The sequence below is a fragment of the Pygoscelis adeliae genome, unplaced genomic scaffold (assembly GCF_000699105.1).
Source record: "Pygoscelis adeliae isolate BGI_AS28 unplaced genomic scaffold, ASM69910v1 Scaffold300, whole genome shotgun sequence".
NCBI classification, from domain to species: Eukaryota; Metazoa; Chordata; class Aves; order Sphenisciformes; family Spheniscidae; genus Pygoscelis; species Pygoscelis adeliae.
In genome coordinates this window covers 2,617,843-2,634,268 of record NW_008824004.1, presented here as the reverse complement: position 1 = coordinate 2,634,268, position 16,426 = coordinate 2,617,843, and the positions used below count along the sequence as shown (strand labels likewise).

The window sequence follows — 16,426 nt, the reverse complement described above, 5'->3', positions numbered from 1 at the left end:
GGTGGGACCTTTGATCCCATATCACTTGATGTTTTGAAGGGGCCTTGTTTCACCTGTGTGAATGAGGGAATGGGAAGAGCCAGCGCCGCGTGAGCTGCGGCATGGGGACCCTCCCAAAGCACGGGGGACCTAGGTGCTTTGAGATTTATTATTAGCAGTGCTACAAATCAACCTCATTTCACTTCTGCAGCATGAGGAGCGCTACTAAAAGTCAGGGAGGCAGCACCGGACGGTGGGCATGGGTTTGTGGACCTTTGGGGCTGGACCTCAGGAAAAGGGTGGTGGGTGGGTGCTGTTCCCAGGGGGCAACGCGAGGGTGGGAAGCCACCGTGTGGCCTCATGCAGGTGACTCACCCTCTGGGATCAGGGCTGTGACAAGGCAGGCGGCCCCAGCCACCAGGTTTGCTGCAGCCCAGGGGTAGCGCCGCCCAACGTGGTCGATGGTGATGATGATTATGAAGGCGGCTGGGAACTCGACAAGCGCAGAATAGAGGAAATCCAGATACATGTTCCCAGCGGCTACTCCCATGTGCATGATGAGCCCCTGGTAGAGGACAGAGCTCGTGAACCTGGGCAGAGAAGAGCATCCCGGCTTCATTAGTCAATTGGAGGACCAAGGTCTATGTCCTGCTGGAGCCTTCGTAACCAGAGCTTCAAAAACAGCTCTCCAACATTATCTTCTTACCAGTTGTACATCAAAATGAATGTGTTTTTTCTCATCTGTGGTGTCCTGACAAGGTCGATGAGTGAAGGACTCTGCTTTCCGCCATCTTCCTCTTCAAATTTAACATCCTGCGGAAGAGCCAGTACTAAGTACAAAGCAGAGTGAGTTTCTACTGGGAGAAACTGATGGAAGGGACTTTCATGATGCTTGCTTACATGCATAAGCAAACCCTGAGCTCACCTCAAAATGGGAAGGCATCTTTTTCTGATTTTTTTTAGCCATATCACTGACAATTTTCATAGCTTTGTCATTTTTTCCTTGAGAGATCAGCCACCTGGGAGACTCTGGGAGGCACCTACAATGTGAGTGGATGCTATTATGTACAAAACCATAAAGCTCACATAGTGCTCCCGTGTATGGAGACTGTGGAAAGAGGGCTTTGGTTGAATAGAGGCAGGTGGGTTTTTTCTTTGTTTGTTTTTTGTGCGTTTCCCCCCACCGCCCATCAGGAAAAGTAGTATATCCCGCTGCTGAAGTGGGAAGACAAGCAGTTGTGGTAGTGGCTTTAGTCAGAGAAGAGTTTACTAAAGATAAATCAGGGAAGGGCTTTGAGCGAGAGTAGTGCTATCATTTTATTCAGCCTGTTCACCACAAACTGGCTCCTCTTAGGGAGTCATTTTCCAGTTGTGCCATCACAGGTTAAGAAGTAAACAAGCTAGAACTGGCTTACCAATTCACAAATATGGAAAAAGGAAGGCAACGAATCTCTTTCTACTATTCCTAACCTCTCGACCCATCCAGACAATTTCTCAAATCAAAGCACTCAAACTGAAAAATATCAATCAAAAAGAAAGGAGAGAATCCAAAATAAAGGTGAACCCACGTGCCTTCTTTTGGTTGGACCACAAAAAGGCACAACTTTTTTTCCTTAAAAGAACATGTAAACAACTTGTTACAGTTATGTTAGCATTCAACAATCTCTCAATAACCATATTTTCGGCGTAGGATCCACTAAATTATGTTAAGGCATTTCTTTTCCTTTACAAAATGCTTAATGAAGATAATATATGATACTAAACCACTCTTCCTCCAGTGTTTTTCAAAGTGGTCTTTCTTTTAAACAGAAGTCAGGTGCGGCGCATAGGCTAAGATGCAATGAAGTCTCAGATGCTGAGGGGTCCTATTTCCCTCTCCTTTTTTCTGTGTACCTCCTCTTTGCACTAAGAGGCACACATAACCGAAAAGCAGTGCCAAATCTCCCTCAGTATCAAGCCCTGGGAGGCGGAAGAAGCTGTTTTTTGGGTCGTGGGCAGAGGTACAACAAAAGCCTGTTTACCAGTAGTAGAGCAGGAAGAAGCAGCTCGGCAGGGTGACGGTGAGCTGCAGCCACCGCCAGTGAGGGATGGCGTAAGCAATGGCATCAAAGACCAGGAGCCCAACAGAGAAGGCCATCTGGTAGAGGATGCCCACCGTCCTCCGGTACTTTGGACCGACGACTTCCGTCACTGCAAACACACACAGAGACAGGTGAATGACAGCTCAGCCATGACCGTTCAGCGCAGCAACAACTTGCTCTGCGGGGACGCTAGAAGACCAATGCTGCGTTAACGCCCTGAAGAAGCCGTCTTGGTAATCCTGGGCTTCCTGGCATAAAGCCTCAAGACAAAAATCCCCTGGTGCTTGCAGAGGAAGGTTTGCTTTTCTGTCACCCAAACTCTCAGCAGAGGAGAAAACACTGCTCCTGCACTTACACTGGCCTAAGGCATCCAGTACTGTCCTCTGTCATAGAAATCTCTGAGTAAATCAAACATTCCTCAAAGTGCACAGATGGATTTTGTTGTAAAAATCTAATGCCAACATACATAATGTCTCCAACCCAATAGAAAACAAAGTATGATGTTTTGTTAAGTGCAGCCTTTCAGCCTGCATCTCACTCCAAGTATATAAGAAATGCTTGTACCACAGGATGGCATACAGCTTCCTGGTCAGGATGGCTTCACGACTCATCTACACTTTGCAGCCGCACATCACAGGATAGACCCACAGGTTAAGTCTCGTTGATACAGAGCTAAAAGTAACTATTCCAGCAGGCAGGCACAAGCACACTCAAAACTTTGCATCCAGTTGCGTGATTTCAAGAAAGCAAACTGATTAGAAAAAGAACAGAAAGCAGTCATTTAGCAACTGAAGGAAGTGCTGTGTTTTGGAGCCATGGATTAGCTAATACTGCTTGGCTGAATGATGCACAGACATCTCCTCAGGCTCAGCTGGACTGAGCCAAAAGCACCTGAAGGGTAGACAAGTGTCCCAGGAGTGTGACAACAAGGTTGCTCTGTCCTTGTACCCTTCCCTGGGCATTCAGTATTAGTCACCCTTAGGGAGAGGATACAAGTTTAAAGGGGCTTTGGGGCTGATTCTGGGTGGCTTGTCTCTCATGAGAGAGTTTCAAGGAGAATCCAGAAGTAACAAGGTGTAACTGAGGGAAAATACCAGGACAGGGCAAGTCATTGTCCTGATAGGGATTTTATGCTCTAAAATGGCATAAAGATCCCCAGAAGACGTGATGAAGATTTCATTTGTACCAGGAAAAGATTTAAGAGGCCAAGTAACCATGTAGAATATGCACAGGAAGGAACAATCATGTCTTGGCAGAAGATAGTCTGGACTGTGGACTAGATGTTTTTATTTATATCAGACATCTGGATAACTGCATTAGCAAGATGTCCCCGCTAAAAGACTTAATAGAAGTTTAGGGTGTTGACATTTATATTTTTTCTACTATCACAGTGAACTGGATCACTCAGAGCTATTCGGTAGAGTCACCTGACATCCTAATCCAGATAAGGCTCTATTGGGCAGCGTTTAAAATATTTAGTTTGCTGCTTCGGTGATTGCTTGGTGTTGGCTATTCTTGACAAGAGCCTGAACTCCACACCAGAGAAATCAGAGAAGTCCCAGGCAGCTCTACCATGCACCAGAAAGTGGTCCTGAGCCGGCCCCAACTCTGCTGCCACACAGCCGTGCTTCACCACCAGACACAATCAGTGCAAGGCGCTGGGAGAGGCATCAGCACAGCCTGGCTCCTCGCATTGCTTTGCAATCCCACGGGTTGGCCTCCACTCAGACAAGTGCACAGATACTCAAACAACTTGTCTTTTTCTCAGCAAGTACATACTGTTCTTCAGTTATTTTTAGGCTGTAAAGCCTGTGTTTGCCCTTTAATTCTCTTTGTGTCACAAAAATGCCTCCAATTTTCCCCACCCTCTGCCTGCTTCTTTAATGGCCTCCTCTGTCATCACCCCAGCTGTGACTGGGCTGGAGCAGCTGCGGTCTGCCCCAGGGCCATCGCCTTCCCCAGCTGGTGCCTGAGGGGAGGGAGAGGAGCCCCGGGGGCCCAGATCTGCAAAGGGGAGCTGCACCACAGGGGAAAGCCTATCTTGAGGTAACGGCCCTGAGATACCACTGCTTGCTTGCTTGAGCTTTGAAGGCTCAAGCCACTGTTGCTTCTCCCTAATGACAGTGCTTGAAAAAATCCTGAGAAGTCAAAGAGGGAGAAATCTCCTTGATAAAACACCATGGGAGGCATTTTTTAAGTGGCTTTTGTTCGGGGTTTTTTGTTTTGGTGGTGTTTTTTTTCTTTTCTTCATCTTCTGCAGCCGGTCTTGCTCCTGGGAAAAGGTCTGAACTCACCCAGGATGTAGCCTGCGGTCCAGCAGCCCTTGCTGACCAGCCCTTGCAAGAACCGGAAGATGACTATCCACAGGTAGGTGGGCACAAAGACCAGAAGGATTCCACAGACAACATTTGCAAGAATTGTATTTAAGAGGCAAACTTTACGTCCAAACCTGGATTGGAAGATAATACGTGTAAAGCAAAACACTAGTCATGAAAACACAGGCGTTTTAAACTAGTAAGAGCTTTGTGCATCTTTGGGGAAAAAAAAATCCAACTTTGCTATACAAGGGATGATAGATACATACTGACTTATTCTTAGCCCATTACTCACTTATCTGCTTTTCTATTTCCTGAAAAATTACTGTGCCAATTGCTCTGCAATTCCACAAAGGCTTTCAGGAAAAAGAAAAATTTCCCAAGTTAAAGAACAATAGTCCCATATTTACATATATTTGGACTGTGACTGTTATCCCTAAATTTCAGAACAGGCATCTTAGTAATGTTTTTTCATAATGGCAGTGAAAAATAAGTATGGGTTAATATTATGATTCTGATATGTCTGCATGCACGAGCTTTGTATCAGGTTTATATACCACAATCTTAATCTCCAGAAATCTAATATGTATGGATCTTGTTGCGAGTGGGCTGCATTTCATAGCTGGAGCAACTCAGAGCCTGCTGTACTAACAGTCCTAGGCAGGAGGGGAACAAGGGGGGAAAAGGGCCTTCAAATACTGGCATTTGTTTCTTTTTAAGCCCAGCCACCTGGGCTAGGGCAGCTGTCTCTGTTGTCTCTGAACAGGGAGCTAAAGATGCCAAGACACAGGGATTTCTGCTTTTTGACAGCGACTGCTGCTGTACCTGTCTGGCAATCTCTGCGCCTACTATTTCAAAGTTTCTCCAAAGGAAGCAAGATGTTTCCAAGCTGCAGCCACACAGAGTGTGACAGATCAAGTGGGGGCTCCAAACCAGCGTTTTCTGGCTTCAGTTAACACCCCAGGGCTATGGTGGCACGGTAGGAAGTTTGGGGTGTACGGTCCTAAAATAGTCCTCACAGACTCTGCAGGACTTGCCGAGCAGGAGATTTGTGCAAACCACCAGGTATGACCTAAGAGACAGAGTCCCCGTTCCTCATACCATGACTGAACATCCAGGTGGTTGACCTTCTTTTAAGAGCAGAGATGACAGCAGTTGCACAACCTTTCTCTGCCTTTATCTAAGCTTAGCTGCTGAACACTGATAAGGGAGGTCAGAGGGTTTTACTGTCAGCCCACACGTACCTGTCTGCTATGTAGCCAATGTTTATGGAGCCAATAAAAAACCCAGCATTCACAGAAGACTGAAAGAGGTCCAGCTTCCAGGAGTCCTCACACACCAGGTTAAACTAAAGGAGCAACCACAGTTAGAAGCAAGAGAGTGAAACAAGGAGCTGGTTCACATCCACAAGTTTCCTTCACTTCAGTTAAAGATTTAAATTTGTTTCTGGGTCAATGACCATTTTATCAGCACCCAGAAACCCTACTGACTTAATTATGTGTCCAAAATTAAAAACAGGATCAGGCCCTTGAGCAGTTTCCTGGTATTTCCCATTCACATCTCATGTCCCGTTACTGGAAAGCACGTAACTGAGTTATTACCTTTCAAGATCAGGACCCTAAATTGTGTTAGGCTTTGTTGATCAAATCAGCATGGACCTGATGATCATCACCCTGGGCTTTTCAAACAGCTTTTTTGTGGCTGATGGTGAACATTTCTAAGCAGTTCTGGTTGCCTCATACCTTCGCATGCTACAGTAGTCCTTGCAGACCCCTCAGGACTAAGGGTGATGCCTTCACTGAAGGTATCCTAGATGCTTGCAGAAGCCTGCATCGTCCCGCTTCCTGTGGAGCACCAGCTCCTCGAAGGAGGGTGGGAGGACGTGTCTGCATCTGCCCCTGAGGCCACAGCATTTTCTTTCTGCTCTGGCCTTTTGCTCAACTAAATTGTCCTACAGCCTAATGCGTCTGGAAACCAGGTATTTTGTATCCAGGGCCAAGCTTTATACCACATGGGTACGCACATGTATTTGCCATCTGGCCTTAGTTCTCTTATCTTACTTAAGTAGATATACATAAAAGCTACTGGAGAATAAGTTATCTCAAAAAGCTGTCCTAACATGACTAAGAATCCCTTCCCATCCTACTGGTAGCTGTGTTTATTTAAAGCTATTCATCTTTAATCAGCATAAAACCAGATAATCCTCCTGATGCTCTGTGGGGCTTTCCATGAGGATATTCTTCCATGTGAAAATTTTTCCTTTGAGCAAAGTAACATGCTTTACTCTGCGCTATTCTTTCCCTTGCTTAGCTGCCAGAGCAAGGGACAACATAACCGAGCCCGAGAGCCTTGACGGAAACAGTCACATCCAGAAGCAAAACACAGTGCCAAAATGCACACAGAGGCATGTGATGTTTCTGGTCATCCTGTGAAGGAAGCGGCCCGCGGGCCTGGCCTTGCACCCCCTTCAGAAGAAAAGGGAAGGTGACTGATGTGAGAGCGTGACTGCACGAATCCACACAGACTGCAAGTTTTCAGCTTCCCACAATCTCAAGAGATCATGGTGGGGGCACCTGGACCCTTTTGCAGCAAGATGTGCCTGCTGTGCTGCTGCTTTGTAGAAGTCCTGGGTCACCCTCCGTTTGAGGTGTCTCACTTCCTCACTTTAATATCACACAGTCCATACTTTGCTGAAGAAGTACACTTACAGTACACCACCTAAAATCTAGGTCCAACCTCTTGCAAAACTATAAATGCTGAAGTTGCTAGAGCACAGAATTTACCTGCTCTTGTCTTTGTGTTAGATATATGGGGGAAAGAATCCTGATTTCCACCATCTCTAAAAATTTGGTAGAACTTTCTATGACAAAATCAAGTTTGTCATCCCAGATACTGATTTGTTTTTAAAGTTAGAGCACCTAAACCCCTAAAGTACCCCAAGTAGCTTAAATACTATTTTCAGTTTATTGACACATCTTCTGAGAACACAAAACAGCCATTAGATTTTCTGCAATTTATTCCTGAATTAAGTTGTTTAATTGTAGGAGGTAATTACCTTTCCCCCACCCATAGTCATTCAATCATATTTGAAACAAACTTTAAAAGACTTTCTTCATTAAAAAAAAGAGAAGAAATCAAGACCTTCACATCTGGGCGCAGATCCCAGGAAGATTAGGTGGTCTGTGCAGCGCGCCCACCACTTAGGGATCGGCCGGTTTTGTTTGTAGTGCTGCGAGCCGCTGATCCCTCGCAGGCGCTGTTTACACACCTCCACCCGTCGGACCTCTCATGTGACAGGAGTTTCATTCACAACTGGACTTTACCTACCTAGGGATTTATTTGCTGAAATACGCTTTGCTCCCCAGCTGGAGATACAAGCCTCCTGAGCAGCCAAGGCAACGCTTCACAGCAAGGACAGAGGGAAGACAACTTGCAAAGCGCCCTGCGCAAGTTCGCAGCAAGAGGATCCCCCCATCCAGGTAAGCAGGCATCATTTTAACACAGTCTAGGCTACACCAATCCTCTCCCACGTCCCTCAGCTTGCCTGTAACTGAGGGGGCAAGGGAAGGGGGAGGTATTTGTTTTTACCTCAGTCACAAGAGAAGTCCCCGGGGAGTCGTAGACCCAGCCATCCCGGCAGGGACCAAGGGGGACGGTGCTCCGGTTGGCCACAAGGCTGCCGAGGGGGTCGGTGCAGCTGATGTCCGTCGTGTTCCAGTCCACCTCGTACCTCCTGCAGCGGCTGCCGAAACTGGCCCCATGGCCGCCCCACTCAGGAACCGTGTGATTCAGCTGCTCCTCCAGGCTCCAGCCACACCGCTGGCTCAGCTCAGCCACCCCGGGACTGAAGCAGCGATGCTCAGGAATGAACCCGAAGAAGACGACACCCACATACACCGGGGTGAAGGCAGCAGAAAGCAAACACAGGACAAAGAAGGTTTGCTTCTGGAACCTGTCAAATTCTCCAACATTCTCCAAAATGTCATCTAGGGTTGGCATTTTGGCATCAAAACCACCCCAAAAACCTCATCTAGGTCTTCTCTGCAGCACTGATACATTTAGTTGGCAGCAAAGCTATTTAAGTAACAAAAACATTTGACCAAAAGTCAAGACTAACTCCATAAATTATTAAACTACATGTTGCAAGCTTTATTTTTTAGGTTTCATTTGAAATAGGACCTTAATTCACCCAGGGAAAATTTGCATTTAACCTAATCAGAGCACATATGTTCCTTTTGTCCAGAAAAGCTGCTAACAGCCACAGCACTTTGGGGTTTTTTGTTAGCCAAACCAGCTCCTCAAAGAGGAGGCATTTTAAGGAGCAAGTGTTGATGGAAAATTCCACCAACATGCAAGCAAATGAAAAGTTTAGCGTAGCAGTGGCTGGGCACCACATGCGAACAAGGCTTGACAACCAGGTTGTATAAAAAAATAGGTAAGTACACTGTGAAACCGAAGTGTCTCTACATTGAGCCATGCAATGGTAAAGGAACAGCTTTCCCGCAAACTCCAGTATTGTGTATGCCTCATCCCTGCAGCCACCCTCACTCTCCACACTCCTCCATTTCCAAGGAAAACCTCTCCCACCTACATCAGGGAACACAATTTTCACCTGACCATATTTTTGCAGTGATACAAAAGATAAAAAGCATTCACTAAGGAATTACACACCAGCAACAGCTTTGGGAAGCCATAATATAAAATACTTATGGCCAAAACAGCTATTTCTTACCACAGAAGATCTGTAAGACTTCAGGTAGAATTCATTGTGGGACACCCCCAAAAAAATCCAGTTATATCAGGCTCCAATGATGCTTCATGCTGTCTATGGCTAGACACTTGCCGCTCCAACACCTTTTGCTGACAACAGCTGCTTCCATCAGAAAGTGAAGGTACCATTTTAAAGATGGAAAAAAGTAAAAAATAGTCTGGAAAGTGACATGCACTGTTTAGGCAACCAGGCAAAAAAAAAAAAAAATTAAAGACCTCGTCTCAATACACTCCAAAAAATAAACCAGCTTAGAAGGCCATTCTGGCCTGGGGACAGAAACAGAGCCGGTTCTTCACCTGGTCTCGCTGCCCACCAGCCATCAGAGCAACAGTGGCCTAACCAGCTGCGAAAGCTGCTTTGTAGACCAGCGCTCTAAGATCATTCCCTGCATCACACAGACGCACCCCCTCCTCTTTTACCTCCTTTTCTCAGAAAGGAATGGCTGAAGCAAGGTAACAAGAATTCCCCTCCTGCAGCCACTTACAGCTGCGTTACCCCAAGCCCGGGACAGCACCACTCCACACCAAACTTTCACCTCTGTGGCTGCAAGGGCTCCATGTGGAGCTGGGGAGGGGTGGGGCGGGGGAGGGGGACGGGGACACACAAGTGCACAGCAGCTGCCACGCTCACAGCCTGCCCCCGCAGCCTCCCTCAGCAGGAGGATGTGTGCAGTCAGCTGACGCCAAGGAAACTGAAATCAAAGCCTGCCTGGGAAGCGGGTGAAGTCTAAAGCCATTAGGCTGTATCTTAAAAACGCGCCCAAAAAAACCTCACATCACTTCTTTCCTAGCAGTTTTGTTTAACCAGTTGGTAACGGTGTGCTTAAGTTCCACATGAACAGAAAAGGTTAGATCCAGACTGGGCCTTTTCTCCTGATTTCCCACCACCCTCTCTGCAGTCCAGACAGGGGTTGGGTGGCACTATGCCATGCGGGTGGGTGTCTTAGAAGCTCACTTCACAGGGAGTCGTGCTGTTGACTGGCAGGGTTTCTGCTCCTGGCCCGGCTATTTGCCCATACTCGTCTGGTCCCTACTATTCTCGCAAGGCTTCCCTCCCCTGTGGTTAAGCAGGGTATTCTACTGGAAAAATAGTCTGGTGAAGCAAGTCATGCATCCAGCTCTGAACAAGTAAGATTCAGCCAGCCTACCTACAAATGCCTAGATAAAAAGTGGGCAATAGTTCCAAGACTAGGCACTGAAGTCACTGTCAGCTGCATATTAGAAATATATCATTGATATTGCTCAGATAAGCGCCCCCAGGCAGAGTACCTCTGCTCTACCTAAGCCTCACTATGCACAGCCACAATGAAGAGACCATGCGGTGTTATGCCTTAATACATGGGAAGTCACTTCATGCAGCGGTTCACGGATCAAACAACTCCAAGATGCCAGCCTTGAAGACTTGGGGAAGGGAAGCAGCATTCTTCAATGTTCATTGAGAGAACTGTTGCAATGGTAACTGACAGTATTAAAAATACACTGCCAAGCCTCTCGTTCCCCCAAATTAACCTAATGCTAAATACAAAAAATGCTGCTTTTGTTTTAAGTATGACAAGATGCAGCTTTAGCCAAACTGATTTACAGCTTCACTGGTAACACTACAAGAGGAAGAAAACCCAAGTCTGATAAAAGAGAGAACACACCACTGGGGCTTACCTATATATTCTGATCTTTGTCATCAAACATTGGTTCTCGTTTTGAGTGATGCGATTAAGATATTAGTTATCACAGCAAAAAAGGGTATCACCAGGCTGATGAGCAGCATTACAGACTAGTGTAAGAAAGATTCCAGACCTGAGATGTGGGATTTGGAATACCCACTTCATACCTTTTATTGAAATTGCTGAATACTTTATATATTACACTATTCTGATTCAAAATTGAGTTTTTTTTATAAAAAGAAACCATTGTTGAAACTGAGTAAGCCAGCCAAAAGAACAATGAAAAGTTTCAAAAAATTCTGACCAATGCATGTACTTGTACGATGCTTTGAAACCCTATCATTGCCCATAATTTAATTTAGGAAATACCTGGAGAAGAGCAAGACTGCTAGAGGAAATTTGACTTGCATTCATTGCCAGCAACATTTCAAATCAATGACCATGGCCAGGACCATAGCATAAGAGCTAGAACTTAGGCTATCAGAAAACATCGGCCCAAATTTTTTTTCTTGTAATTAATACCAGAGAGAGGTATTGTGCTGACTAGGGCTCCTCTAGTTGTTGGACTTGTCTTGGTGATGACAAACTGGGCAGTGCAGATTGTATTATAGGAATTCTGCCTCTACGTCCTTGAAAACTCTGGTTCTCTGTGCAGTCGGCCTAGTCCAGCCATAATCTGGGGAAAAAATCTTTGGGTGCTTGTCAGCTGCTTAGGCAAATACTGATGAAGTCAGTCATATGACCAGTACCAAAAAAATATCATGCAAAGAACAGCAACCATTTCAGGCTAAAGCTATACAGAGTTGTACCTTTCAGTCAATACCTTTGAACCAATGATCTGTTTAAATTAGAATGGATATTCAAATTTACAGGATAAATTAGACCAGTTCCAAAATTTACATCAAATCATCCCAACACACAAAAGTTATATTTTTCCTTGTCTTACGATGGGTGAACCCATAGAATAATACCCTGCCGGCAGGAAGAACATGTTGCTATTAAGCAAACCTGAGTAGTGAGGATCAATAAATACAAGGAGTTAAAATGCTAGTAGTCAGATAACTTGAGTCTCAGGAGCCAGGGGCTTCATTGAGCCTTAATTCTTTCCTTTCAAAGGTTTCTCTTTTTTAAGCAAGCATTAACATCTATGCTGAGGCTTAAAAAAAAAAGTGTCCTGGCTAGAGAGAGTCAATATTACTCAGCCGACTGGATGTTAGAAATCCAGTCGTTACTGAACAGATCATTGTAAACAACCAAGAAATCTTTCTCCTCTTCCCTTTTCAATGGTTTCTTGTTAAAGGCAAAATGCAGAAAAATCTTTCAGGCTGAAGTCCTCATATTTGGTTGGAAACGTTGTCCTGTTTATATATAATCTCTCTATATATATTTGATTAGGCACAAGAGGGGTTATTAAACATTCAACAAGTCCTCATCACTATCATCATGAAACGATACTGTATTTGTAGAGTTCTGTGCCTGCTGCTGGCCTGGCTTGGCTTTTGCTTTCCTTTCCTTTCCCACATTCAGCAAACAAGCTTTGTCATCACTTCCAAGACTGGTTGGCTTCTTTTGTGGGTGCTTGCTCTTGTCTAGTCCTCTTCCTGTCTGAATCTTTACATCTGGAAGGGTTAACACTTCATCTTCACTGTCCAGGTCATCCACATGGAGAGAGGTAAAGGCTTCAGATGTAACAGACTTGGTAGTAACGTGACCGTTCTCCTGCCCGCCTTTTGCCGTTCTTTGGTTTGGTGCTGCGATTTCCTCCATAAGCCACTCTGTTTCATTCTCATTAGCTTCTTCTTCACTGTTTATCTGCAAGGAAAAAGAAAAAATGCAAGAGGAGACTGCGTATACCACTCTAGACTCTGCCACATGCTGATCTCCCCGACTGTCAGACCCCACACCACACATGGCCTTGGGTTTAACTTAGACGTAAGATACTAATACCACAATTAGCATGCTGTTACTATCACTTTTCACTATGTCTGAAACCGAATTCTTTCTCTTCCTGTACATTTATGTGTTATTTAGCTATTTATGGACTGCTCTTCATTTCCTCAGCTCTATCTTCGTTTGCCATTTCACAATATAAATGTAGATAGCTATGTGGCTTTCCTGAAGCCACACAGTATGGTTTCCATGCACTGAACGAACTAGGAATTAAGGGCATTTATTTATTTATTAATAAAAGCTTCATATTAAGAAAACTTGACAAGAAAAAAAACAAACCACCTTCGATTTTGCCACTGTATTACCTTTGTGTATTTGTAGGAAACACCAGATGTTCTTCTGCAGCAGTTCGTTATCTTGTTTATTATGATTTCCCTAAAGAAGGGGAAGAATTCCACATTAGGGAAACCGTATCCCCCATATTAGCCCTCACTTTTCTTCACTGGATTTTTACCATCAACATAAAGCATTTCACCAAGCAAGCTGCAAACTATCGCATAGTGACACTTGACCCTGAACCACTCTAACAAAATTTAGTCCATGATGATGTACATCTTCCCCCTTACCACAGCTTCAGGGTGACTGTTTTGAAACACCTCTGGCCTTTATGTCTAAGGGAAAAAAAAAACAAACTTGTCCGGAAAGCGGAGAATCAGCAGGACTTGCACTTGTTCCTTGCTGCTGTTGTATGGTTCCAGCTTGACACCATAAAAGCAGAGGGCTATCAAATACTGACAATATTGTCACATTGTTTTACCCTCCTTAATTAGCAGATGTCCACAACAGAGACTAGCCCAACTCAATTGTGTACTCCAGCCCTCTTTACACAGACCTTCAGACAGTAATGGGGAATTCGAAAAAACCCAGCGGTTTGACAGTTGATGCTGCCAACTGAAAAACAGAACTTAAATCTCTAAAGTTCACTACTTCCCTTTCACTGAGGAAACCAAGTCCTACCAAAGAAAATTCTAGAGCCTGCCATTCGTTTCTTACCTCCTCTCTTTTTTGTAGAGCAGCAAGATTATTAGGCATGCAGTGAGAACAACCAGGAGGACACTCAGCACAGCACCAACAGCCTGACTTCTCCTTGAAAGGCCTTTATGTACTTGGGCCTCCTGATCAGTCTGGTGCTCATTGCTTCCTGGGTCATTGGTTAATCTAGTAACATAAATTGGGAAAAAAAGGACGAGTAAGGATCTATTGACCAGTTGCATGAAACTGGATTAGAAACAGCAGATTCAAAGATATCAAACACGCCAAACCATCCTGTCAGTCCAACCTAACAGCTATAAAGAATTGAATTCAAGGAATTTCGTTCTAAGTAAAAATCACTGGAAAAAGTATGTACTGTGCCTACATCCTGGTATGCTTTCCAACAGTGCATAAAACTGATTACAGTCAAGACTGAAGTGCATGATTAGGCACTCTAGAGCTTACGCAGCAGCAGCTATCCACACAAAGCTGCTATTTTAGAACCAAACCTGCACCTGAGCAAGCTGCAAAAGCTACAGCAATTATTTACCTTCCAGCTGACTATGGCACTACACAGACCTCATTAGCTAATTGCTTGTTTAAACCAGAATAAACAGTTTCCCTATGTTTTCAAGCTGGCAGCCGGAAAGCGAACAGTCCTAGAAGTAGTCACTCCATTCTTCGCAGTGAGGCTGCCTACATGTCAAGAATGCCAGTAAGCACCTAGACACAGTCACTCTGCTTTTAACACTGTCACCTCATTACTCCCTTTTGGATCTGTAGGTAAGCTGATCATAATTAATTGCAGAAATGCCTCATTATTCCTCTAAGACCTGTAATGATTTTCACTCCAGCTTTAAGAAGTAGGCAGCTAGCGGGGAAAGCCAGTCTTTACCATGGCTTTAAAGTTTTCCAGACAGTAAGGCAAGGAGGACAAAAAACCTTACCCAAATACTGGTTACTCCTCTCAGTAACATGAAACAGCATGTTCTGTTAGCTACAGGAGGTTTTACTTAGTGAGAACAACAATATTAATTCCACCATGCCTCTCCATTTCCCGTGCAAACAAGCAGCTTTAGGTCCAGATCAACTTGGCAAGCGTTTATTTAGTGGTCATGTGCCAAACATTACATACATGAACACCAATTCCATCTACCCACAAGTCTACTGCTTTTTTAGCTTTTCATTTTTTCACAGTCACTGTGATGAACAAATACAGAAAAGCCTTTAGCTGAGAAGGGCTGACAAGAGCTGCTTTCAGAAAATGGTTAACTACTCACATTAATGGACACACAGCAGATGTGTACCAGGTAAATAAATACTGGCAATCTGCAGTCTCATGAAGGAATTCAGGGATGCCTTCCTTTACTTGTGGATGGCAGTGGAAGAAAATGGTTGAAGAGACAAACTTTGATTTATCTTTACCACATCTGGAGTCTGATGAAAGTATGACATCCAAGTCATCATCTACAACGAGAAGAAAACCTTATCGTTTACTACTTCCTTGAGAACACTCTATTAACACTAGACCCTGGAAAGTTATGTATTTGTTCTGCAGCTTACACTTTGCAGTATCTGCAGATGAGCTTATACTTTTATGTAGCTGATCCCATCAGTTGCTATGGAACAGTGGGCTAAGCTCTTCACAAGAAAAAGTAGCTAGATAAAGGAGATCATTGCTTATGCAGCACAAGCACAGAGGAAAACGGGAGACCAAGTCTTCCATCTTGCATTGTTTCTACCAAAGTCTTTCAACAAGCGTCAAGCCCAAACCCTATTAAGGGCACATTTGCAACTGAGTTTACACAATAAGAAAAAAACAACCTAAATTCTGCTAGACAGACTCTGGATACCTTTACAGAAATAGATTAGCACAGATGTTGTGAAACAAGAACCATTTTCTAATGAAGCAATTCACATGGAGTATCAAGCAATTCTGGCTAGTGAGCAAGTACTTACCCTCAACGTAATATTTAGCTTTTCTGGCAGAACCAATTCTCCGAAAGCGACGTTCGTTAGTTTTAACCTGGCATATGTTTGCTCCAGAGCATTCTGGGAAACTTGAATTTCTTATACCAGAAAGTTGAATTTCATATACATATTTATCGCCATTTGTCCGTATGTCACCAGAAGCCGTGTACAACCTGAGGAAACCAGAGGGCAGGTCTATCCTTAAGTCTAAACTCGCAGATTTAGGTTATTCCCAAAACATAAGACTGGCAACAGTGGTAGCTGCTACCACTGGTTGATTCCAGAGCAAGTTGGAGTGACTGATTCAGCAACCAGAGAAGATGCAGGACTGAGGCTTCCTCCCTGAACATTACAAATGAGGATTCTATTTAGCATAAATATAATCTTTCTAAGAAAGCACAAAAAGCAAGCTTTTCCAGTTATATTGCCCTCAGTGGGTGTATGAACATGTAAATACCTCCAAAGGATTAAGATAAACTGGAGACAAAAGTATGATTCAGCAGCTCATACACAGGCTAGCCTACTGACTGTAAGAACCATATTGTGTGCTCTGTAGCTATGATAAATAGCATAGCTTAGCTGTCTTCTCCAGAAGAGTAACTAGCTCCACCATAACTGTTATCTGAGTACTATTTACAATAGTATCCTTTCACTCTGCTGGTCAGGCTGAGAATGCTGAGATTCATAGCTATTTGTTCTAGCCACCTGCTCAAAGGCTGAGCTTGCT

At 44.4% G+C, this 16,426-nt stretch overlaps 2 protein-coding genes across 2 annotated transcripts in view; both read right to left on the bottom strand.

Annotated features, from left to right (window-relative positions):
• Positions 1-8,374, bottom strand: part of LOC103918252 (solute carrier family 22 member 2-like) — an 11,574-nt gene extending 3,200 nt beyond the window's left edge. The window contains exons 1-7 of the mRNA XM_009325541.1: positions 7,964-8,374; positions 5,620-5,723; positions 4,355-4,509; positions 2,001-2,169; positions 905-1,019; positions 686-792; positions 355-569 (exon numbers count right to left, since the gene is read on the bottom strand). Coding sequence (XP_009323816.1) covers positions 355-569; positions 686-792; positions 905-1,019; positions 2,001-2,169; positions 4,355-4,509; positions 5,620-5,723; positions 7,964-8,374 — 1,276 coding nt within the window. The remainder of the gene's footprint in view (positions 1-354; positions 570-685; positions 793-904; positions 1,020-2,000; positions 2,170-4,354; positions 4,510-5,619; positions 5,724-7,963) is intronic.
• Positions 8,375-10,940: 2,566 nt separating this feature from the next.
• Positions 10,941-16,426, bottom strand: part of IGF2R (insulin-like growth factor 2 receptor) — a gene marked incomplete at its 5' end in the record, with an annotated part of 52,568 nt that continues 47,082 nt past the window's right edge. The window contains 5 exons of the mRNA XM_009325648.1: positions 10,941-12,618; positions 13,062-13,131; positions 13,750-13,914; positions 15,009-15,195; positions 15,688-15,872. Of these exons, the coding sequence (XP_009323923.1) occupies positions 12,217-12,618; positions 13,062-13,131; positions 13,750-13,914; positions 15,009-15,195; positions 15,688-15,872 (1,009 nt within the window). The remainder of the gene's footprint in view (positions 12,619-13,061; positions 13,132-13,749; positions 13,915-15,008; positions 15,196-15,687; positions 15,873-16,426) is intronic.